General features: G+C 43.5%; 1 protein-coding gene across 1 annotated transcript; it reads left to right on the forward strand.

The window, feature by feature from the left end:
• Positions 1 to 7,886: 7,886 nt before the first annotated feature.
• Positions 7,887 to 21,361, forward strand: tnip2 (TNFAIP3 interacting protein 2). Its single transcript, XM_007905251.2, has 6 exons — positions 7,887 to 8,332; positions 14,229 to 14,537; positions 16,433 to 16,528; positions 17,732 to 18,034; positions 19,654 to 19,773; positions 20,427 to 21,361. Exons 1-6 carry the CDS (start codon positions 7,937 to 7,939, stop codon positions 20,709 to 20,711), a joined length of 1,509 nt encoding a protein of 502 aa, XP_007903442.1. The 5' UTR covers positions 7,887 to 7,936; the 3' UTR covers positions 20,712 to 21,361.
• The last annotated feature ends 5,106 nt before the right edge of the window (positions 21,362 to 26,467 follow it).

Here is a 26,467-nt window from a genome sequence, read left to right on the forward strand (position 1 = left end):
GTAGGGAGGTGCAAGGGAATTAAGTGATTTGAAAATGATTGAGCGAATCTTGAGATCGATTCAATCGGTGATTGGGAGCCAGTGAAGCCTGCCAAGGTTGTTCGTGAATAATAATAATAATAATATTTTGTTAACAAAGTACCCAGTGAACAAAATATCAACCTCTTGCAAAAAGTAACTATTTTAGGACGCTCGAGTACATTAAGAAAAGTAACATACATTTATTTATATGTAAAGTGGCAGTGTTATTGGTCTGGTTGACCCATCACTGAAAAACATTTAGAAATTACCTCTATTGAGTGATGTAACTGTAATAACATAATATGTTGTTATGGTATTACAGTAACCTCCACAAAATATGCAGTTAATTCACTTCATATTTTGTGAAATACTTTTGAGACATCTCAATGACATGATAAGGCGCTATATCAAATGTAAGGATTATTATTAATAATAATTATTATCAATAGTATTCATCACCTTGGGATGTCCTTCCGACGTGAAAGACGCCATATAAATGTAATTTGGTTGTAATTGTAATAATAATAATAATAATAGTAATGCTTGCATTTGATATGGCTCCTTTCAGATAGGGGAACGTCTCAAAGAGCTTCACAGGATTCACTGTGACTGCACATATTCTAGGAAATGCAACTGCCAATTCATACACAGCAACATTTCCCAACAGCCATGAACTGAATGACCAATTTTTGGGGGACATTGTTAGCCAGAACACCGGGAGAAACTCTTTTCTCTCTTTGAATAGTGCCATGGGATTTTAAGATCCACCTGAACAGGCAGATGGAACCTCGGTTTAATATCTCATCCAAAGGACGGTGCCTCTGACATTGCAATCCACCCCCAGTACTGCGTTGGGGTGTCAGCATAGACTATATAATAATAATAAAAGTAATAACCCTTGCATTTGATATAGGGCCTCATCACGTCAATGAGATGTCTCAAAACGTTTCACAAGATATGCTGTAAATTTTGTATTTTGTGAGAAAAACTTGGCAACCAGTTGCGCACAGCAATGTCCCACAAGACCATGGAGGGCTTTAAACGTGAGGTCAAGGACACACCAATCTATCAGGGCAGCTATTTTTTTAAAATCTGCTAATTTGGGTTATATTCCCTAGAGTTTCCCTAAATCCGAAGAGGGCTTGGGAACAAAAGAGCCTGAGCAGGGCACATCTCAATAAGAATTGAATTGATTGAGGCATTCAAAATAATGAAGGGAATTGACAATCTAGACCGGGGGTGGGGTGACACTTTCCACTGGTAGAAGGAAGTAAAACTGTCTAAAGATCCCGCAGCGCCCTGAATTGTAATGATATCATCTTGATTATGTGATAACGGTGTATATAATATCACCCACACTGAGAGCCAAGCCTGACGACTGGGACCAGTGGTACATGTTCAGGGAGAAGGATTCTGCCTTGAGCGATGCAAACAGAAATTGCTTCTCTTTTACTATTATCTGTCATTGCCGCCAAATTCATAGTCTAAAAACCTGTTTACCTAGCAGTCCGTAGGAACCCAGTTGTCCAGTTGATTGGCGGTTCACTTTCTGGGGGGTATTAATCTCTTTAAAAAAATTGGGTCACTCAATTCACGACTGTTTGTGGGAAACTGCTGTGCGTAATTGGCTGCCCCGTTTCGCCCACAAATATGCAGTCAATGAACTTTACTGTTATAAGCGCTTTGCGATGTCTCAACAACGTGATAAGGCACTATATCAAATGCAAGGATTAACATAAATTATAAAAACAACATTATTTGTCTCCAGGTGGTGCTGATTGAGGAAACGTTACGCTCTCGGTTGTCAGTGGTAAAGTGGTTCTCGGTGGTAAAGTGTGTCTCCCCAGGGAATCACGTCACATGAACAGGCGGACTGTTCACCTCGGATTAGGGTTCTTGCAAATTAGTGTGACGTACACATGGCTCCCTGGAGGAGATGGTTTTATATTCCAAAATGTTTGTTATAATAATAATCAACAACAACAAATTACATTTGTATAGTACTTTTCACATCAGGAGGACGTCCCAATCCTTGCATTTGATTTAGCACCTTATCACATCATCGAGATGTCTCAAAGAGCTTTACAGAATATACTGTAAAATGGAGTGACTGACTATTTTCTGGGTGAAAGCTGTCTAGCAAGACACCATTTACACTACAGCCCCATCGATGGACTGATTTGCATATGTGGCAGCTGCAAAGAGGTTTCAGTGACTAACAATGACATTCTAGTCCCACGGTTCATAACTTGGAAATTATTGCACGTGGTGACATCACTGCCTCCAGAGCTGTTCATAACTGAACAGCTCCCCCTGCCCTTGTGGTTCACAAGTTATTGTTCAGAACTCATCCAAACCCATTCCTCTGAACTAATGAATTAATATCTGTAGGACATTTGTGTCCTTTATCACGTCAGTGGCAACAAGTGTCAAAGTAAGAAAGACAAGAATTTGTCTAGTCTGTCTCAAGAGATTGAAAATAGGAACTAATGAACTGACTCGTGTTTTTTCTCTCTCTTGAACACTCTCTCCAAATATAGCATGGGAAGTTTCTGCTGTATTAATATGAATGATCTCTAGCTGCGGAAAGCTTCCTACAAAAAACTCCGCACATCTTGTGTCCAGACCTCAACCATCTTTCCTGGTATTGACGTTCGAGTTATTATCACCCTCTGAATCAAAATACCCTTTGCAATTCTTAACATGTGCTCTCTTGTTTTACCTGACATTGAGTATCTGAAAGTATTGTTTTGGATTTACTTTCCATATCTCATGTAGCATATGTTCATAGGCTGCAATTCATCCAAAACTCTGCAGCCCTGCGTCCTCTCCCACACGAGGCTCTGTGACCCTATCACCCCCATCCTCACCTGACTCCACTGACTCACACAAAGGATACAAGATCCTGGTCCTCACCTTCAAAGCCCTCCATGGCCTTGTTATCCCCTACCTCTGCGACCTCTTAACCCCCTACCATCCTGCTCACTCCCTCCGCTCAATGGGCTTCGGCCTGCTTCACGTCCCCTGCCTCGCTCACCCCAATATTGGCGGGTGGGCCTTCTGCCATTCTGACCCCACCCTCTGGAACTCCATCCCACAGTCCAGCCGCCTCGCCCCCTCCCTCAGCACCTTCAAGAGTTATCTCAAGACCCTCCTCATTGACTGTGCTTTTAATCTCCCTGCTTCCCCTCCTGCCCTCCATCCTCCCCGACCCCGACCCCCGGTTCTGGTCCGAAACTCTGTCTGTCCAGCGCTTTGGGACCTCCTCCTGACGTTAAAGGTGTAATTCTGTTGTTGTTGTCGTTGTCGTTGTTCACCTCTAAGATCCCCTCTGAGACATCCCTTTTTAAGGCAGAATAGCTCAAATTTGATCAAGCTGTTCCTCGGAGCTCATCCCTCTCACACTAGGAAAGTAAGTGGGGTTTCCTTGGAAGCTGAACTGGCTCCAAGATGACATCCCTGGCAATGGAATGTTGGAATCGAGCCGAGCCCACCGTGGCGGCCTCTGTAGTCCGGTTCCTGAGCCAGACACATCTGCAGTATTCCAGGACACTGCTGATGGCAGCGTGGCCAGCCTGGCTCAATGGCAGGACCTGGAAGAGTACACCAGTAACTGGAGACAGAATCACCCCCACTCAGCTCCTGATAACCCTGCAAGCCAAAGCCCTAATAGGTAGGCTGGACCCAGCTGGACAAGCGGTGGGAAAGCTTGCCAGATAATCAATGGCAAGCTATACGGTTTTAGCTGGTTAGACTCCGGCAGTTACCCCAACTCTGGGGTCCCCAAGCCTTGGCTCGTGCCAACCTGCGCCTAATACCTTCCAGAATTAGGTAAACAGGATAAGTCCCTCCAGGGAGAGAGTGCGCATTCCATCCCAACAATCTATCTCAGGGATTTCCATGTGTAGGTGGGATGCAGGGAAATCTCAGTTTAGTTTGGATACTCTTAAGCATGGGGATGGGTTTCCGCATGGGTCAGACCAAATTTGGCTGACCAAATTAAAAAAAGCACTAGGAATTGAGACGGTTATTCTCCTCTTTACTGTCTCCAAGGCCTGGGCAGTCCCTTTATTATTTGAGCAATAGATTGAATCAGGGGTTCCCAGATGACTGATCACAGTTCAGAACCAAATTTGTCACTGTTTTTCCTGTGTGTGAGGATAAATAGAGAAAAAAAATTGTCTGGTTCGTAAACTGACTAGGGGCATATCTTCAAGATTATTACTGGAAGTGTAAAGAGGGAAGTGAGATGGTTTTCGTTTGCACAAAGGGATATTAGTTTGTGAATCATTACAATAAGTGGCTATTGAATCAGAGTCAAACATGTCACCTTAAAGGAATTCATGGGTTCGGACTTTGCCCACAATACATACAGTCAATTCACTTTACAGTATATTCTATGAAGCACTTTAAGATGTTTCGAAGATGTTATAAGTCGCTATATCAAATGCAAGGATTATTATTTGAGGACATTATCTATGCTGACACTCCAGTGCAGTCCTGGGGGAGTCTGTGCATTGTGCTATTCTTTGAATGAAGTGTTAAACTGAGGCCTCATCTGCCTGTTCAGGTGGACATTAAAAATCCCATGGTGCTATTCGAAAAGAGAAGGGATTTCTCCTGATCAACAATCTCTCAGATAAGATTGATCTTTCATGTTATGACCTTGTGCAAATTGAGACTTTTCAATGTTATAGGTGATATATCAAATGCAAGGGTTATTAATTCTTGTAATAAATAAATAAATAAACAAATAAACAAATAAACAAATAAACAAATAAACAAACAAACAAACAAACAAATAAATGAATGAATGAATGAACGAACAAACAAACAAACAAACAAACAAACAGACAAACAAACAAACAAATAAATAAACAAACAAATAAACAAATAAACAAATAAACAAATAAACAAATAAATAAATGCGTAAGTAAGTAAGTAAGTGAGTAAGTGAGTAATCAATCAATCCTTGCATTTTTGGAGGTGCTTTTTATATCAGGAAGACTTCTTAAAGCATTTCACAGGATTTACTGTAATATGTAGTGACTGTATTTTGTAGGTGGATGCAACAGCATTTATGAACAGAAATGTCATAGCGACAGTGAGTGACCAATTTTATTTGAGGGATTGTTGTCCGGGACACCAGGAGACACTCCCTTCTTTTTTCAAATAGTGCCTTGGGATTTTTAACATCCATCTGAACTGGCAGTTTAACATCTCATGTGGAGTACGGCACCTCCAACAACATAGCATATCCCCAACACTGTACTGGAGTGTCAGTCCATACTATGCGAGTTCAGAGTCCTGACCTGAGACTCAAACCCCAAATCTTCTGACTCAGAGGCAAGAGTGCTACCAACTGAGGCAGACAAGACCCAACCTGTTAGATCAAATGGATTCCTTCTCTGCTGAGTATTATCTAATTCTATTAACAATTATATTGTATAAGATTACAGTAAAATAACACAAAATGCAAATTTCCAAATATCCTCTCTGACTGAAGTAACTAGTCCAGAGCAGGTTGAATTTATAATAATAATCCTTGCATTTGATATAGCATTTTATCACATCATTGAGACGTCTCAAAGTGCTTCACAAAATATACTGTCAAGTGAATTGACTGTGTATTTTGTGGATGAAACGGGGCAGGGTTAACTGGAGCTGAGTGGGATAATTCCCTATCCCTAGTGACTGGTCTGCCCTTCCAAGTCCTGCTGGTTGTTTCAGCGCCTTGGGACGTCCTCCCGACTTGAAAGGTGCTCTATAAATGTGATTTTGTTGTGTTGTTGTTGTTGTCAGCAGTGTCCTGGACACAATTTGGAAAACTCAAGGCTATTAAACTCAGTATTGTCTAAAATCACATACTCATACTAATCACAAGTGAATGTACAACAACAACAACAAGATTTCATTTATAGAGCGCCTTTCACGTCGGGAGGACGTCCCAAGGCGCTGGACAGTTGGGTCAAGACCCGAGCAGGGGGGGAAATGGTCAGGGTGAGGGGAGGGAAGGGAGGGAGCGAGCGAGGAGGGGGAAATGGTCAGGGTGAGGGGAGGGAGGGAGTGAGGAGGGGGTAGAGAGTCGAGAGGGGAGTTGAAGGCACGGTCAAAGAGAAAGGTCTTGAGACCGGCCTTGAAGGAGGAAAGGGAGGAAGCGGCGAAGGCACTGGGGGATGGAGTTCCAGAGCCTCGGGGCTGAGAGGCTGAAGGCCCGGCCACCGATGGTAGGGCAGTTGGGGCGGGGGATGTGGAGCAGACCGGAGCCAGAGGAACGGAGGGTACGGGCAGGTAGGTAGAATGTAAAATGTATCTAGCTGTTGTTTAATAGAACCTTCCCCCTTGGTGGAGAAATAAGAACGGGGAAGGTGTGTTTGTATTGTATTGAGATCTTTTACTACACCAGGAAGCTGCATCAATTGCAACAGGCAGAAAATCCCAAAAGTTTCCTGGTTCTATGGAGTCGCAGTGATGAAAATTCACCTTTGACTCTATCATTGCATTGTCATCAGATGTTACAAATCTCAAACTTCCCAACATGATCTACCTGGGTGGGGGGTTTGAATGACTCCATGTCTGCTGATCAGTAATATCCCCCTAACTGTCTCCAAAACTTCCTTCATGTGTGAAAATGATGTGCCTTCCCAGTCAATTGACCTAGAATAATTTTGAGTACTTACACTATATGTAAGCATTCATAATAATCCTTGCATTTAATATAGCGCCTTATCACGGTGTTGAGACGTCTGAATGCTCTTCACAGAATATATTGTAAACTGGATTAACTGTGTATTTTGTGGGCAAAATGTGACAGCCAATTGTGCACAGCAGTGGCCCACAAACAATCGTGGATTGAGTAACCAATTTTTTTTAGGGATTATTACCCCAGGAGAGAAATCCACTGATTGACCAACAAACCGGATTCCTACTTACTGCTAGGTAAACAAAAGAGTTTGGAGTAAGGAAACTTGCGTCATGTTTCACGGAGTCTGGCTGAATGAGTCTGTAGCACTCTGGCCTGCGAGTCAGAAGGTTGTGGATTATTCAAAGTCTATATTAGGGCAGTTCAGGCTGTATCCAGCCAGATTTCCCAGTAAGAGAACATAAACTTGCTTCCTAGCCTGCACCATTAAACAAGCAGGAAGAGGCAGGCTTATCTATGTAGGTGTGGCGGCCCTCTGCTGGTTTCTGTTTGCCTGACAAAGCTCAAAGCTTCCAGAAAACAAAACTAAACTTTTTATACACACTCACACAAAAGTTGGACTTCAGTTCCCTGAGCCATGGCTGCCTCTTTTTAGGTATCTTTTTGATATTATTATTACCAGAACAAGAAGGAAAAGTGCTGGGACAATAAGAGATCCTGGCAAGCGCGTATGTGTGTGAAGAAAGTACATAAAAACTCCGCAGTGTGTGTGTGTGTGTGTGTGGGGCTGAGGGGGAAGCCCCGAGAGGAAATTCCCTTGTGCGTGAAATAGGTTGATTTGGAAATGTTAGCAATGTGAAATGAAGACATTTCTGGTCGGTGCAGCACGAGTGTGTTTCACATTTACTGCTCACTCCTTTGCATATATCCTGTCGTGTCCCTTCAAACTGCTATTTAGCCACAAACAATAACTTATTGGGTCGAGAGCCAGAGAGATACCCTCCCAAGAGCTGGAGCTGGAGCTGACAACATTGGGAACAAGTTTTGGAGACATTTCATCACTATGTCCAGGCTGTGATCGCTTTTTTTAAATTATTTCTTATCATATTATTATTATTAATTATTATTGTTTTTTTTGTGTGTGGGTTTTTTTTTGGCTTTCTTTAAAGTTTTTAAACTTTTTTTTTGTAAAACCCACTCCAACCCCAACCCAGTCTAGCCCGCCACACACGCTTTTATACAAAGTCTTTTAATAATTGGTCCCAGCCAAAGATGTCCTCGAAAAAGAGCAGCGACAGCCCGGCTCGGAGGGTGGCGAATTACAACGTGGTGGAAGAGCTGGTGGAGAGACTGCAGAAAGAGAACAGGAGCTTAAAAGGAATCTTGAGAGGTCAGACCACCATCAACACGTTTTATCACGAAGCCAGGCAGGAACTGGGGCACCTTGCCCACCAGGTAGCTGTTAAGGACAGCTTGATCAAGGAGCTGAGGGCTCGCCTGGAGCTTTACGAACAGAAAGCCACCTGTAACCCCCAGGACTCAGCCCTACCCTGTGCACTGCCCTCCAGGTCTCTGCTGGACAGTCTTCTGCAGCAGATCAGCAGGCTGAAACAGCAGCTCACAGACTGCCAGAGCGACTGGAGGCAAGACAGAGACAAACTGGTGCAGGTAAGCAAATCGTCTTCTCATTTCCAATACATTTCATTAGAATATACAGCACAGAAACAGGCCATTCGGCCCAACTGGTCTGTGCCAGTGTTTATGCTCCACGTGAGCCTCCTTCTGCCCTTTCCTCAACTAAGCTCTCAATGGTCTGGTTTTTGTTTTAAAAACAATTTTTTTTTTAAAACTAGAATATTACTCCTCATTCCATGTCTGTTTGGGGGAAACACTGCCATGTGTGTGCAAACTGGCTGCCGTGTTTCGCCACACAAAAATCCACAGTCACGCTACATTACAGTATAATCTGTGAAGCGCCTTGACATGTCTCAACGACCTGATAAGGCGCCATATCAAATGCAAAGATTATTATTAACGATAATGATTTTGGACAGCGCCTTTCATGTCGGGAGGACATCCAAAGCACTTCGCAGGATGTACCATAAAGTGGTGTGACTGGGTGTTTTTGGGGGCAATCACGGTGGCCAGTTTGCTCACTGCAGTGTCTCAGAAACAGCCGTGAAGCGAATTAACATTCTTTTATTATCGGGGGTGGGGGGCGGTGGGATCATTGGCGAGGCAGGGCACTGGGAGAAATTCTGTTATCACGGGGGCTTTTAACATCCATCTGAACAGGGAGTCAATCGGGTCCTCGATTTAACGTCTCATCCGACTGACCCCATCTCCAACAGTGCAGCACACGCCCAGCATTGCATTGGAGTGTTAACTTCCTTTAGACTATATGAGTTCCAAGTCCCGATGTGGTGGTTAACCCTCAACCTGATAACTTTACAACTACATAGTCTGTTCCGTATGTGCATGGAGTTCTTCATTTTTTGTTGGCCAGCCGGATGTCTGACACATGTCGAAACCTATTGCCATGCTTAAGAATATCCAAACCATGGTTTCATGCATGTCACCTCCACGTGGAAATTTAGACGTTTGGAATGGAATGTGCCTTCGCTCCCCAGAGGGAGACAACTTGCTTACTTAATCCTGGGAGAGTTTTAGGCACAGTTTGGCCAAGGGCTTGGAGACCCCAGAGTGCTATGTCCTGTTAGGGCTTTGGCTTGCAGGGTTAACAGAAGCTGAGTGGGAAGAATGCCTCCCCCCAGTCTGCCTGTTAGAGGCGTACTGATGAGCCAAGTTGGCTGGTCTGTCATAAGCAGTAACTAAGGTATTGCAACTTGAAAAGGCAAACAAATGTGAATTTACTGCATCTTTCTCTTGAGATTGTGTCAAAGAAATAGAAATTTAAAGCGTTCCAGGACACTACCCTTCATAAAAGGCGCTATATAAATGTAAGTTGTTGTTGAATCAAGATTCGAAACGTGGTTGCACAAGTTCCCTTGATCCAAGCTGTTAAATCGACAATATTAGACGGTTTTGGGGACTCTGGGGGAATATTTCGGTATTTCCCATAGTGACGGCTATGACCAAAAAGAAGTGCGTGTCAAGGGGGTGGAATTGGTCTCTTTTATTCCGAGGGTTTCGGAGTCAGGTCCCAGTTGACTTGCCCCTGAAGCCGGTCTGAGTCACGGATGCGATTAGAAGTGTGAGTGACTCAGACCAGTTGCTAGTCCGTGACATCTCGGTTTAACTGTGCACAAACTGAGACGTGAGATTATGAGCTTCACACGCTACCTCACATGCTACCTATGGCACCGGATGTCATCGGGGAAGGTTCACAATACATCTCAAATGTGATCTGCGTCACAATGCTAGTTCATCACTTCTGGACGATTGTCTTTCCTATTGTAGATATTGGGTGGCTGTTTGAAGGTTGTCAGCACGTATTTATTGTCTATTATAGCTGCGTACTGGAGCACAGATTAATACAAGAGTATAATTATAATAGTATAATAATCCTTGCATTTGGTATAGCGCCTTATATTGTTGAGACGTTGCAGTGTTTCACAGTATATACTGTAAAGTGAATTGACTGTATATTTTGTAGACGAAAATCGGTAGTCCAATTGCACACAGCAGTGTTTCATAAACAGTCCACAAATTGAGTGACCAAATTATTATTATTTATTTATTTTGAGGAATTATTACTCTTGGAAAGCGATCTGCCAATCGAGTAACTACCGGGTTCCTACTTACTGTTAGGTAAACAGTGGCGTGTAGAGTATGGAAACTTGTCTAAGGTTTCATCCTGCCCAGGAATGGAACCCAGGTCATCTCATTTGCGAGGCGACTGCTTTAACCAATACTCTATATAATTCACAACAATAACACATTTTTGCAGCAGGTTATGCTTTTAACCCATGCCAGTATAACAACAGAATTAAAGACAAAGACTACCTATTGGATTAAACATTGACCCAGGACTTGTCCCAATTAGATTTAACGTTGTTTCTCCACTCCAGCCTCCCAGGTTTGTGGCGGATCACAGCACAGGCCTCTGGCTTTGTGACCCATTTCTTTCACTGCTGAGCAAAGTCTTTGGTTATCCATGAACATCAAAGATCCCTATTGGCACAATTGGGAAAGAGTAAGGAGTTTCTCTCGGTGTCCGGGGCAACAATGCCCAGGTAAATTAGCCATTTACTTCAAGGCTGTTTGTGGGACATTGCTTTGCGTTAATTCGCTGCCAGGTTCGCCTAGACACACACAGTCACTACATTTTATGGTATATCCTGTGAAGTGCTATGAAATGTCCTCCTGAAGTGAAAAGTGCTCCATTACATGTAAGGATTGTTATTATTTATAACCAGCACATCGACCTACCACATTGACAACAATCACAGTCTTCAGATAAACCCTTGAAATTACATAGCAACAGTAAAGCAGCAAAATCAAATTACCAAAACAAACTTTTATAAAATCCTGTTTTTAAAAACATACCAGTGCTCAATGGAAGTAAATGTGTATGGACTGCAGTAGTTATATAAGGGGATAAAGGGAAATGTACATTTAGAATACTTTCTACACGTTAAGCAATGGGCTATTCTTTAGTAAAAGGAACAACCCAGTCACTAGATGGACCTGAGTGTCAATCCCTATGAACTGCTTGTAACCTCGGCTCCTTCAAGGCCTGCCTCAAGTCCTCGCTCTTTGAGTACACTTTCGATCCTCTGCCAAATCTGCACTGTCCAGTACCTTGGGAAATGCGCCCAACATAAAAGGCGCTAGATAAATGTAAAATAATTAAAGGATTAATCAAAGACTACAGAATCATCTGGAAAGTCTACTTTTCCCTTTAAATCACACAGAGTTTTTTTTGTAAATACACAGTGACTCAATGAGAAGTATTGATTAATAGGACTTGCATTTTGTGGTGCCGCAGATGTTGCAATCTACAAAGCATTGTCAAGCGTAGTGACTGTTATAAGTGAATGTGATAGCCATTTTGCATGCAAGAGGGCCACGAGCTAACTGATGGATGCATTTGGAAGATAGTTGGCCAGGATACTGAGAAAAACTCCCTTTCCTTTATGAATAGTTTCACAGGAAACAATTTATGAAGGAAAGAGTCTCACCAATAGGAAAAGGCTTCTGCATACTGTATATTCTGGCTGTTGCTAAGGTGGACGATTGCACGTTTGACTACGAAAAGAGTCATGACATTTGACAGTAATATTATTAATAATAATAATCTTTGAATTTAGTGTAGGGTCTTTCAAGAGGTGGAAGTCCCAAAGCTCTTCACAGGATTTACTGTGCTGTGGAGTGACCTTGTGTTGTAGGCGAACGCAATTGTGCACAGCAACGTCCCACAAACAGCCAAGAAAATCAATTGACCAATTATATTGGGGGAATGTTGGTCAGGATATTGGGAGAAACTCCCTTCTCTGACAGTAATTGCATGTGAAGCTCTTTCAGACATTTCAACATGATAAAGTGCTGTTAAATACATTTTTGTTTTTTAAACTCGGTCCTCATAACTTGACTAATAATAATAATCCTTGCATAGCACTTTATCACATTGTTGAGACATCTCAAAGTGCTTCACTGTAAAGTGAATTGACTGCATTTTGTGGGCAAAATGCAGCAGCCAATTGCACACAGCAGTGTCCCACAAACAGTCGTGGATTGAGTGATCAAATTTACACTAAAAGAGAACTCAGAAAAGCCTCTGGCCTCTCCCTCTGACATTACTTATTGCTCAATTGCACAATTGCATAATGTTAGTTAGATAATTAGTCATTACAACCGGGCTGGTTATAGCCTGCACCCACCACATCACAGGCTGTTATAGCCTGCACCCAACATGCCATTGCACTCTCCTCCCTGCAATCATTCTGCCATTCGACACTTCCTATGCAGCTGTCCTAGCCCGTAGCTTTGCTCTTCTAGCTGGGATCAATTCCATCACCAGTTGAAGCAGTTTGTAACTGTCAATGACATCTCACTCTGACACTGTTGCTGTACCCATGATCACTTTTTATTGTTTCAGTGTGGATCCCTGTGTCCCAACTGATTTCCATCACTTTCCTTGAATATTTAATTGGAAGTTTCAAATGCAAGGACTATTATTATTATTATTAAAACAGGCTGACAAATATAATAATAATTTAAGGATTTTCCAAAATTCTGCAACGATATCTTAAATTTTAAGGCCTTAAGGCTAAGAGCATGAGAATTTTTTTTTTTTGGCGGAGATATTGTTTATTATTGTTCAGTGCTGAGGATCTATAATTACGGGGAAACACGGAAGCCCAGGGAGATGCTGGTTAGGGAAGAGTGAGTCTCTGTTGTGCCAAGTGCTCTGAGACGCTACCCTGTGTGGAGGGCGCTGTATAAGTGCAAGCTGTTGTTATGATAAAGGCTGAGGTTAGTTGGAAGTTGCAGAATGCTACATCTGAGAAGAACATCCTGATCTGTCTTTCACAATCTGCTACTTTCCCAAATGAGTTTGTGGAATATCCTGGAATATATACAACAGGTGAAGAAGCTACACGCGGAATGTTTTGGAGGTGGGGTGTTGTATTCTGTGTGTTAGCCAAAACCACTCCCTAACAGGCATAGCAGCCACAGTTACATTACTACTGGTGCCCCCCCACCCACACACACAATTAGCTCTTGGGTGCTTACTCTAAGAATTCACATTGACTGTAGTAATCATTTTGCGCAGAGTTGTGTAAAATTGGCTTTGTGACCAGAGTTGTTCTTTAAGGCACAGCGCTATGTTGTCAGCAGAGTCGCACTGTAGCATCTCTGTGCTTAGTGTCAGAAATACCAATGCTCCAATACCCACGTACACCCTATCCAGAGACTGGAGGAACTCGAGTCGCTGTTCCTATTTTCACTGGAACAGAGAAGGTTGAAAAGAGAGCTGATAGGGATGTTTAGAATTCTGATAAGAGTCGATAGGGAGAAATTGTTCCAATGGTTGATGAGTCAGTGATAAGAGGGCATTGATAGCAACAGAGGAGATTAGAAGATATTTTTTACACACAGAGCCTTGTTAGGATTTGGAAAGCACTATCAGGTGTGGTGGACACGGCCAGATCCACGTTTTCAAGAGGGAACAAGATGGATATCATAAAAGAAAGAGATTAATTTGAAGGGATGTGGAAAGAAAAGCAGGTAATAGGACTGAATGTTCTATCACAGAGAAATGCAGACCTTTGAATAAGATATTAAAACAAGGTCCCGTCTGCCTGTTCAGGTGGATGTCAAAGATCCTGTGGTGCTATTTGAAAAGAGAAGGGATTTTTTTCTCTCCCGTCCCCAGTGACCTGGTCAGCTAAATTAATCATTCACTTCCCCCAGCTGTTTGTGGGACATTGATGTGTGCAAATTAACGGTGGCGTTTGCCTACAAATGTACAGTGGCAACCCTTAGAGCAGTTACCTGTGAAACACTGAGCCTTCCGATGTTGTTGGCATCATAGTAAATGGAAAGGTTATTATTGTTGTTACTAATCATGCTGCTTCCTTTCCTTCCTTCCCGGCAGGAGGAGAAGCGACTTCAGCAACAACTGAGGGAGAAGGAGAGAGACATGCAACAGCTGATGAGCTGCCCGGAGCATGAGAAAGAAGCGGAGATCATGAAGCTGCGCCGGGCCATGAAGGAGAAAGAGCGTCTCCATGCCACCCGGGAAGTCTGGTGCCGGTCACTGACGGATGAAACCGAAGAGCTGCGGGCACGCTTGGCGGGCACGGCAAAAATGTGCCAGCAGCTGGCTCTTCAATTAGAGGAGAAACAGCCAAAGAGGCAACACTCAGCCCTGGAGGAACAGGTTTCCACAGAGCAACCCAATAAGGTACAATAAAGCAATGGTATTAAGGGAGGGTCAGCAGATTCAAGTGGAAATTAAATATATTCTGTGAAGTCCTTCCCGACGTGAGCCTTGAACCCACAGTCTTCTGACTGAGAGGAGCTAGCACTACTGCTGCGCCAGGCTGACAAGCATTATATTCGCAAAATGGTATATTTCTATTGGAGGATCTTTCGCGTTTGAAGGATTTATGATGCAAATTATTGCAGAGGGTGCTTTAATGCTCTTCGGTGGGTTAGGTGAGCTGTCCCTTTCCAGAATGTAGTGGGTGCCGTCCCATTCCCCCTGCATTATCTATCCACAGATTCCTACCCCACACTACCCACCCACAGTCACCCCCAACACCAGCCTCCCACAGACACCCCCCACCCACAGACGCTTCCCCACACTACTCACTCACTTCTCCCAACACTACCCACCCACAGACTGCCCCTCCATGAGAGATCCAGCCCCTATGAATCCCTATATCAACAGCATTCCCTGTCCCCCGTATATCTGCACACACACTGACACAGAGATCAACAGAACAAGTCTTTCCAGTGAATTGGCGTCTTGAGTTGTTGCGTCATTGATACACTTTATGAAGAGTGGAGTTTCCAACTCTCAGTATTGATTTGATTAATGCCGGGACTTTCCACCAACAGAAGAACTCACAAAGCAGCTGTGTTTTAAGTGAACAATTGCATTGTATTCTCGCTTATTTAAAGTCTGGCCAGCTTGCTTCAGCCTTGTGAGGGACGTGGCTTTGATCAAGTCTGTCGACCTCTTTAAACTAATGTTACTCTTTTATTCAGTGGCAGAGGTTATAGTAACAAAAAAATTGTGGATCGGGTTTCAGTCTCGGATAGGGGGAGAGGGGGTGGGGGGGCTTGGAACAAAGCCTTTGTACTTTGTTATGGATTGGAATAAAATGGGAAACGAGTTTTGTAATTGTAATGGGTTAACTCAAGCTCCTGTGATAGCTTAGTGAGCAAAGGCACGTACCAGGGCTGGGTACTAGGTCACACAGACCAGAAGGTTGGAATCCAGTCTGTGCTGAATCAGCTCATCTGAGTCTGAGCAATCGAGGCACCAGATGTTCACTCAACACAAAGGGGGTGGGATTCAGCTCAGTCTTCCTGCTCCCAGCTCCTGAGAATTCTCCTTGTCTAGGCTGACACTCCAGCGCAGTGTTGGGGGACCCCTGCATTGTTGGAGGCGCCGTTCTTCGAGTGAGATGTTAAACCGGGATCCTGTCTGCCTGTTCAGGTGGATGCTAAAGATCCCATTGGAAAAAAGATGGAAGTGCCTCTCAATCTCCTGGCCACAATAATCACCCACATAAAATTAGTCATTTACATTACATCATCACTGTTTATGGGACATGCTGTGCATATATTAACTGCCGCATTCACTTACAAAAGTCACTTCACTTTACAGTAAAGTTGAAGCGCTCCTCATGTGAAAGGAGCTGTGTCAAATGCAAGGATAACTACAAAAAATGTATCTCTTTGCCTGTGCCTTGAGCCACTTCCCTGCTATTCCCCCCTCCCTCCCCCCTCCCTTTCCGGATATGCCACTTTGTTCTGTTTACACTTCTCTGTAAACACTTTGAGGGTTTAATACATAAATTGCCCTATTGAAGTGCAAGGGAGGGAGACAGACAAGAAGTGAGAGAAAGAGCAGTGCGGGATTGGAAACAGAAAATTTGGGGGTCATCGAAGTTCATGTCCTGAGTTCAAAAACTCCACAATTGCCTTGTGAAACCAAAATTATTTTGCTTGGGTGGTTCACAACCTCTTCAATTTGTCAAGTCCTGTGAATGTGGATCCATGTACAGTGAAAAGAGTGGACCCCATCCTCCTAAACAGTGAATCATAGTGCGTCTTTCCTGCCAACAGCTAAACGAGATGGATTTTTCCGATGCTGCTACTCTCCAGGCCGCAAACTGCAAACTGGTGGAAGAAAACCGCGCCCTGAAGGAAAAAGCTATTTACGTGAGTAAAATCAAAGCCAGTGTCCATCCCTGCTTGCTAGTAAATGGGTCAGAAGCTGTATATTAACTACTGCCTGCATTTTGCTTCTCAAGTAACTTGTTAAATATCTGCGGTATGAAATTATAATAAAATAGTAATAATCCTCGCATTTCATATAGCACCTCGTCACTTTGTTGAGATGTCTCAAAGTGCTTCACCGTATATATTATAAAGTGGATTGGCTTTATATTTTGTGGGCAAAATTCCACCTACTTTGTAAAATTACACAGATTTGGCTGCTCCACATCTTGACATTGACACTTCAACCCTGTAAACATCCTGGAATTTCCAGGGCGATTTCCAAATGTTCCCACATTTTGTAACTGTTCCTCCCTGATGGCCTCGCATCAGACAAAGGAATTCATAGAGTTGAAGCGGGTTATTTAGTGAAGAGAGAGAAACTAACCTAGGTTCACTCAGTAACAGCAAGCAAGCAGGGGAAATAAACCCAATGCCCAGGCCAAGGAAAGGAGGGAAATTCATGCTATTTATTTGTTTACTTTTTTTTGGTCAGCCGGGTGTCTGACACACGGGGAAACCCATCGCTATGCTTAAGAGTATCCAAACCAAACTGGGAATTCCATGCATCTCACGTACACATGGAAATCCCAGAGATGGATTGCTGGAATGGAATGTGACTCTCTATCTGGAGGGACACATCCTGTTTACCTAATTCCGGAAATCATTTGGGGAAGGTTGGCAAGAGCCAAGGCTTGGGGACCCCAGAGTGTGTGTTGAGGTAACTGCTGGAGTATAACCAGCTAAAACTGCACAGTTTGCCATTGAGAGCACTGTCTGGCAAGCTTTCCCGCTGCTTGTCCAGCTGGGACCACCCTGCCCGTTAGGGCTTTGGCTTGCAATGTTAACAGGAGCTGAGTGGGATGATTCCCTGCCCTCAGTAACTGGTCTGCCCTTCCAAGTCCTGCTGTTGAGCCAGGCTGGCTGTGCTGTCATCAGCAGCGCCCTGGAATATTGTGGACGAACCTGACTCAGGAACCGGACTGTCGAGACACCATAATGGTTGTTCTGATCAGTAAAGCACTGTACGGCTATTCAGATCGATAGGTTAGGGCTTTGACTTACAGGGTTATCAGGAGCTATGTGGGAGGATTTTCTGCCCCACTAACTATTTATCTCAATGCGTGTTATTATTTTTACATATAGGTAGAAGATCTGAATGCAAAATGGCAGAGGTACGACAGCAGCAGAGAGGAGTACATTAAAGGAATTCACAGTCAGTTGAGAGAGCTGCAGACTAAGGTGGGACAGCAGAAGGGCTTCTCTGCTGTTGCTGCTGCCCCGGATATGCTCCAGCATGAGATCCTCAGGCTGAACCGGCTGCTGGGGGAGAAGATAAAGGAGTGCAGCCGGCTGGAGGGGCAGAGGGACGGTCTGGAGAAGGAGAAGTCCGATGTGCAGAGAGCCCGAGAGGTGGATTGGGAGCGAATGCAAATGCTGGAGCACCAGGTAACTAACCCCCCCGTTCTGCTTTAGCCAGTGCTCCATCTGTAGACCTCAACATCAATTAATGGTGTTCAGGTGGACGTTAAAGATCCCAAGGCATGATTTGAAAATAGAAGGGAGTTTCTCCTGGTGTCCTGGCTAACAATCCCTGAATGAAATTGGTCATTCTCTTCATGACTGTTTGTGGGACATTGCTGTGTGCAATTATGCTGCTATGTTTGCCTACAAAATACAAAGTCACTCCACTTTACAGTAAAACCTGTGAAGCGCTGGGAGACATCCTTCCGATGTGATAAGACGCTATACCAACTGCAAAGATTATTATTTCATTCATCTGAAAGAGAAACGCATGAGGGGATCTTTAATATTTGCCTGAACATGCAGGCAGGATCTCGGTTCAATGTTTCATCTGAAGGCTGGCACAATGCAGCTCTCTCCCAGTAGCACACTGAGGCCTTGTCCTGGTTTGTGAGCTCAAGTGTGTGGCCTCTCAGGCAGTGGCCTTATATATTCTGGTATGAGTTTGGGATAAGGTGGTTCACAGTTTAGGTCAGTGATTCTCAGGGCTCAGCCAATAAGGGACAACTAGAGAAAATAATAATAAAAATAATCCTTACATAATATATGCCTTTCAAGTCAGCGGACGTTCCAAAGCGCTTCACGGTATATGCTGTAAAATGCAGTGACTGTGTTTTGGGGTCCAACACTGCAGCAACACTGGAGCACCTGGCAAAATTGTTCATTCACTTCATTGCAATTTGAGTGCAATTGTGCTGCTGGATTTACAGTAAATCCTTTGAAGCACTTTTGAGATATTGTTCCGATGTGATAAGGCTTTCTTTGTCTTACGTTGGATATCAGCTTTGCTTCCCACAACGAAACTATCGAGCAGATCCAGCTGAGATGGGCAAATGGGGAGAGCCCCGAGCATAGAAATTTGATGCTTACAGCAGTTCAGGGACAGGCCATGATACTCGCTGGTTCTAAGTAAAGGTCACCGTGAAATGGGACGCTATCTGCTGTAATCCTATAACCACACATATCAGAGGCCTGAAATTCTCCCTTTTTTATCAATGAGACGAGTGTTCTTATTTTAGTAAAAAAAAATTGTGGAAAATTCACAAATTCAGTCTTAAATTGGAAGCCGGTCTTCAATTGGAAGCCGCTACCAGCTGGTGAATTGGCAGATGCCTGAAGACCAATGGACTCTTTGACCATGTTTTCAGTCGTCTTTCCCCTCCCTCCCCCCCCCCCCCCCCGCATTGTACTGTACTCCATAGAATTGTAGTCATTTGGCCCATTGAGACTGAAAGATGGTGCACATACAACTGGACTGGCAATTGGCACAGAATCACTCCACAATTGTGAAGAGATCATAAACAGTACACAACTTGAAAATGGTCAGTGTGTATTATATGAAATGAAAGAACTAGATATTTTACACAGACACATGTAATACATTAGCTCAAGACAATTATTACTTGTTAGCAATGGGACCTGATAACAATAACTAGACTGCTATGCAAATGTAATTTTGTTGTTGTTTCTACATTTTCCAAGTATTATTATTTGTCCAGAAAATCTCATTCACTGAACTAAGCAGAGTGTGTGATTGGTTGCAGGTCATGGTCTACACAGATGACTTTAGATCAGAACGTGCAGATCGGGAGCGAGCGCAGAGCCGCATTCAGGAGCTGGAGGAAGAGCTGGCAAACCTGAAGCAGCAACTGCTGAGGAAACAGGTGAGAGAGACGCACAAAATCCTGTAGTGTAATGGTTAGAGCACTCGCCTTGCAAGCGAGAGGACCTGGGTTTGATTCCTCAGGCACCTTAGGCAAGTTTCCTCAATCCACACTCTTCTGGTTACATAGCAGTAAGTAGGAACCTGGTTATTAGTTTATTGCAGATCACTTTTAATCCCTTCAAAACATTTTTTTTTAAAAATAATAATAATTTGGCCACGACTGTGCGCAATTGGCTCCTGCGTTTTGCCCACAAAATACAATTGACTTTACAACATATTTTCTGAAGCGTTTTGAGACGTCTCAATGACGTGAAAAGGCGCTGTTTCAAACACAAGGATTATTATTCTTATTATTCTAAAGTGGAGGGAAGGCCAGGGGAGAGGTGCAAACAGGGGCAAGGAGCTCGGGAGACAAGCACAGGAAGGGTGGGAGCTCGGAAGAGAAGTGCCAGCAGCAGAGGTGGGAGCTTGGGGCTCAGGGACAGGCACACAGTTGGTGGCATGCTTACCTGAGAGTAAGAAAGTGGGGGGTTTTCACTATTTCAACTGCATTGCTTGAGCTTTGTCAGTGCATTCATGCTCTGTGTGCAGCTGTGCTGGCTGATATACTGCAGAGGGCAGGAATTTAATGGTGCTCTCATCGTTTTGCAGGAGACCAGAAACTCAGCCGTCCATCACCAGGCTCCGCTTGGCCACATGAACATGTATTTCGTGGAGCCGGATGGGGCAGAACAATTGCTGGGCAACGTGGCCAACCAGTCTGCATCCAACCGATCGAGTGAGCCCCCAGACCCGGCCCGCAGAACGGGGGCCAGCCGCGGCCCCGAGCTGGAGGCCAGGCTCCAGGGGTCTCTGCAGTGTCCCAAGTGCCTGAGGGTCTTCAATGACGAGATCTCTGAGGAGTGCCTGAAGCACATCGCAGATTGCTGCCAGTGACTGTGACCTGAGAATGGGCTGACTCACAGGAGACAATGAACAGACAATGAACCTGATCCACCCTTCGCTCCCGATTCACACGCGACTTCCCGACCCAGGGTTAAAATAAGCCACTCGCCTCGTCCTGAAACAAAGTGGCTTTGGAAAAGTGACACTGCTTTATGTTAAGCTGCCGAGACATCGCACGGACACAGCGTGCCTTGTGGTTACTGCAAGCTGGGACGTGGGTTAATCCCCCCCACAACCACCCCTCCCCCAACAAAAAAACAAAGAATGCTAACAAAGAACCCAGACATAAGAGGCCCCCAACGAGAGCCAACCTGAATCTTTTGATCTGTCGTCGCCATAATGAAACGAGAATGCAGAGGAATAGCCAAGAAATGGCCAGGCTTGGAGCTTCACCACCTGCCTGGACACTGTACACCAGCTCCTCAGGGTATCAGGGCATCACTGCCCAGAGAACCAGTCTGAAAGCACTGATGGAAAATGCTGGTCTTCCACAGGGAGAAGACAAGAGGGAGGAAAGGGGAGCAGAGAGAGGGTTTGGAGAATGCAAAGGGAAATGGAGGGAGAAGTGAGAAGAGGAAAAAGAGAGATTGCGAGGATGAGGAAATGGGAAGAGACAAACATTGGGCAAGAGACAGAAACGAGGAAAAAGAGGAGAAAAACAGAAAAGGAAATAACATGCAACGTTAGGAGCCGGCACGCTGGAAGTTGGAAAATGATTGTTTAAATGGAAGTGATAGGGTTTGTTCCTCAGGGCTAGAAAACAGTGGGTGAGAGCAGCTGAGGTGCCTGTGGAAAGTGAGGCACATGATTTGGACTCCGCCAAGTTGAGGGAACTCTACATTCAATACCAATTCTGACCAATGGTGCGATGAGCGCAGAATTCCCCTGTGGTTTGTCCTCAGTGCCCTGGAGTGAATTGGGGTGAAAGGGGATGGGAAAAGGGATGTCAGGTTTCATTTTTAATAGCTGCAACATTAACCCCAGCTGGAACTGGAGGGTATGACCGTGTAAACGTGGCATAGTACACTGCCAAGCAGGCCTTGAGGAGATTTCGGTCCAAATATTCAAGGGTTATTGCTATAGGAGATTACCCTGACCGATTTCAATGGTTACACCATAAACCAGTGAATGCAGCAACCATGTACTGCACGTGGGCATGCGTGGTGTGTGTCTGTGTGTGTGTATGTGCATGTATGGAGGTACACCTGCACCTGTCCCAATATTCTATTGTAACTCTAATGGTGGTGTTTTGTTTCAGTTATTTATTCAGTGGAGCTATTTAAATGGGTATTTTTGACACCAGCAGGCTTTGTGTGGAGCTGACGGCCTGGTTTTCTCTTGACACTGAAGTGGGGCCTTTTTATACGAAAAACATGTTGTGCAGAGATTGAATCCCCGCTTAAAATGAAATCTGTCCTGAAAAACTGGATATCATCCAATTTTTGTGATCATTGAAACCTTGATTTTCAAAGTCAAGGACAAATTAGTCTCTGCAAGTGTCTGCGCATATCTGTTCAGTAGCTGGAACACACTATCCCTCAACTCCCACCCTCCACTCCTTATTTCCCTCCACTTGGTTCCTCCATTTCCTCCCCCAATCCCATCCTCATTCCAAAGATTTGAAATCCAGTCACAGGGAGCAGTTTGCTGGTGTTAATATAACGCCAGACTCCAGTGGAAGGAGGTGGAAAGCTGAAAGGTTTTTGCACCTGACACAAGGCAGCACCCGATGCTACTATCTCAGAGAACAGCAGCTGTTATATTTATTTAAAAGCAACAATAAATACTTTATAAGACTACTGCAGGGAGGAATGGTACTACAGACTTGATGTGTTTACAGACTTGCATTTGACTCCAGGAAGTGTCACATTTCTGACTTATTGTCAGCATCTGCTTGAAACACAAAATGTTTTTGTTTGCACTTGTTTCTATCCTTGATGCTGCGACTTAGAAGAAATGCCTGTTTTGTGACCGTTCTGTCTTGCACAACTTATCCATTACTGTCTGACGTTGGCAGTTTTATTTTAACTTTTGTTAATTTGGTCCCAGTTTTTATTGGTTTTGTATTTTTCTGGCAGTTGTTCTTTGTAAATTGAATTTTCCACTGAATTTTTTTCAATTCTGGGAGTATTTATATTTATATATAAAGTAATTAAAGTATTTTGTGTTTAAATTATTTTTATAATAAAATCAAACAGAATCTTCATTTAAATGATCTATTTTGTGTTATTGAAATGCCACACATCACAAAGACACTCGTGTTTGTGAAAGTATTTCTCATGCAAATCCCCATTCCTGGCCTGTTGTGCTCTCATAAAGGGCATGTGGATCATAACACTGTAAAGCTCTTTCTGTGTTTATAACAAGCTCATTATAATCCACTTTAATATAGATTACACATCATCATTAGGGAAAAGCTAGCCTGTTTCATGACAGTTTAAACCCAGCTCACATTCCCTATTAATGGGTAAGCAATCGAGCGCCTGGCAAGTTCTGCTTCACACCGATAAGAAGACCACAACATTGAACAAAACACAACATCAAAACGCCACAAAAGCTTGGCTGCCACATCCCTCTGGTAACCTTTCTGACACGCTCTGCTTAAAATCCCAAAAGCCAAAAGGACTGTGCACCAGAATAGGCACAGAGTGAGTATTGGTGGTGTTTCCGCACTGAAATCAAGGGGAGAATCTGGGAAAAAATCTGTAAGTTTCATACTCCAAGTCATTTTGCACAGTGACCTGAGATTGTTTATAATAATAATAATCCTTGCATTTGATCCAGTTCCTTGGGACTCTACACTGTGAGGGGCGCTACATAAATGAGTATCACGTCATTGAGGTGTCTCAAAGCGTTTTACAGAAAATACTGTAAAGTGAATTGACTATACTGCACACAGTTGTGTCCCACAAACAGTGGTAGATTCAGTGACCAAATTATTATTTATTTTTTTGAAGGGATTATTACCCCCGGAAAGCAATCCACCAATCAACTAACAACCGGGTTCCTACTTATTGCTAGGTAAACAGAGGCGTGTGGAATAAGGAAACCCCATCCAGAAATCAAACCCGGGTCCTCTCGTTTGTGAGGTGAGTGCTCTAACCAATTCACTACAAGACTCTTCTAAATAATATATTGGCAAAAATAATTAGCAATTAATAAAATAAATAATAGATAATAGAAACAAAAGACCAAGGCCCTGAGTGACCCAGTGTATGGTAGCATTTGCTGAACCAATTGTTTTTCCAACATGAACATGAAGACGCCTTTTCTAGTTTGTGGAAGAATAGTAATAGTAATAATCTTTACATTTAATACAGTGCCCATAAATATTGGGAGGAAGTGCAAAAGCCCTTCACAGGATTGACTGTAAAATGTAGTGAATCTGTGTTCTGTGGTTTTAACACAGCTCTCAATTTGCACACAGCAATTTCCCATAAATGAGCATTAAGTGAATGACTGATTTTATCTGGGGGATTGTTGGTCAGGACACTGGGAGAAAGTCCCTTCTTTGTTTGAATAGTGAGGTGGATTTGTGGTAAAAAGAGGAAGTGGCTGCAAGGAGGGAGGGCTCCGGCCTAGAGTGACCGGTTGCTGAACACCTTGAAGGTTCAGCTTCACCGTAGACAAGTCTATTAGCATGAGGTCCTGGACTAAGCAATTGGGCGCTAAGTGAATTTGGTAGGTGGGATAGCCCTCAAGAACAATAAGATGGCTGGCACATCATAAGCTGTCCTGTTAAGGCGTTCTCAGTATGCTCAAGGCAGATGTCTGTCCTTTCTGAATGTCTTCTTCACACAAAACGTGTCATTCTCACACTTTCAGTCTGCTTGCTCAGCTCTGTCATTTTACAGTTAGCATTTCTGCAAGTGGTGGGCTAAACAGGTATCATTTTATTCTGCCAATACATTAGGTGAAACACAGCATTAATAATCACAATGCTTGCATTGATGTGATATATTATTGTGTGTGTCCAATAAGTGTTGAGAAAGCCACTAGCTGGTGCTTATTATGTGACCTTATCACGTCATTGAGATGTCTCAAAGTGCTTCACAGAATACACTGTAAAGTGAATTGACTGTATTTTGTGTACGAAACACCGCAGCCAATGTGTCTGAATAATTATATAAGCACCAGCTAGTGGCTTTCTCAACACTTATTGGACACACACAATAATATATCACATTTACATTGAACCCTTCATCCTCAAAATACTTTCTACAGCTGTTCGTTCTCAATATCTTGTATAATCAGCCACCTACACTCTGTACCATACACCAATGTTGCCCTTTACATTCGTGCAATACGTGCTTTGCGCTACTGATGGCAGATCACAGGATTTTTTTATCAGTTTGGCTCAGCTGGTACGCTCTCACCTCTGAGTCAGAGGATTGGAAGTCCACAATACGAATTGAACTCAGTCTATACCAGGGTAGTCCAACCTTTTGGCTGCTGAAGGCCGGATGCCCTAATTGAGAAATGCCCTTGGGCCGCATAAGCAAGATTTGGGGTTTCCCTTCCAGAAACATAACATTTTACAGGTTATGGAGGGAGTGGGTGGGCCAGGTGAAATTGGCCCGTGGGCTGCCAGTTGGACCACCCTGGGGAAGACTGACTGGGGAAAGTGCTGCCTTTCAGATGTAATGTCTTGTCTGAAAAATCTCAGGTGGGTGTTTAAGTTCCCATTTGGCTGTGTGAAAAGTGAAAGGAGTTTCTTCAATTGTCTTGGCCAAAAATCCTCCAGCTGAATTGGTCATCCACCGCACGACTGGGACTTTTTGCCTACAAATATTGTCACTAGTCATTACACGTGAAGCATTTTGAGATGTTTCGACATGATGAGAAGCCTGAAAATACAAGTTCTTTCTTTTCAGAGAATGAAGGTAATAGAACAGGGTTTCCCCCACCTACTGTGCCCAAGTGAATGGGTATTTTTTTTAAAACCAGACCTCATGCCTACTCCCCTTACTTACCAAAGGAACCCACTTAAACATCCTCTCTTATTCAAAGACCTCCTACTTGAAAACTGTTGGAAATAAGTCATGGCCTTGTGGTGCAAACTATTAGTGCTGCCCCCTCCTTTTTTCTAGGTCAGTAAAATATTCTTTGCTACCTAATATAGACCAAAAGGTTCAGAGAACCAAAATCCTTTGGCCCATTTGATCTTATCCTTACAGGATATCCACCTTATAATAATTTTTACCGTTGATATAGAAGCCTTCACATCAGGAGGATGTCTTAAAGAGCTTCACAGGATATACTGTAAAATGTAGTGACTGTATGTTTAAGTGAATGCCCAAGGATCCACTTATCACAGCAACCCATGGTACTATTCAAAAAGAGAAGGGCGTTTCTCCCGTTGTCCTGGCCAACAATCCCCCAGAATAAATTGGTCACTCACTTAATAGCTTTTTGTTTAATGATTTCATCGCAATTGGCTGCCGCATTTCACCCACAAAATACACAATCATTCCACTTTACGGTATATCCTGTGAAGCTTTGAGACATCTTAAAAATGTGATAAGGCCCTATATCAAATGCAAGGATTATTATTAGAATTGTGGAATGTTGCTGGACTTTGGCCTGATCCCTGCTGCCTCAGTCCCCGATGTGTCACATGTCAGGGGTGGTTTAGTAGCTGTGAGATTCATATCCAATGCCGTATAAACATAGCAGGAGCCAGTCTCACTGATTTTGCTCCCATGAAAGTAAAAGCAAAGGAGCATTTTTAACACAAAAAAAACACT

Source organism: Callorhinchus milii, unplaced genomic scaffold (genome assembly GCF_018977255.1).
Source record: "Callorhinchus milii isolate IMCB2004 unplaced genomic scaffold, IMCB_Cmil_1.0 Scaffold1, whole genome shotgun sequence".
NCBI classification, from domain to species: domain Eukaryota; kingdom Metazoa; phylum Chordata; class Chondrichthyes; order Chimaeriformes; family Callorhinchidae; genus Callorhinchus; species Callorhinchus milii.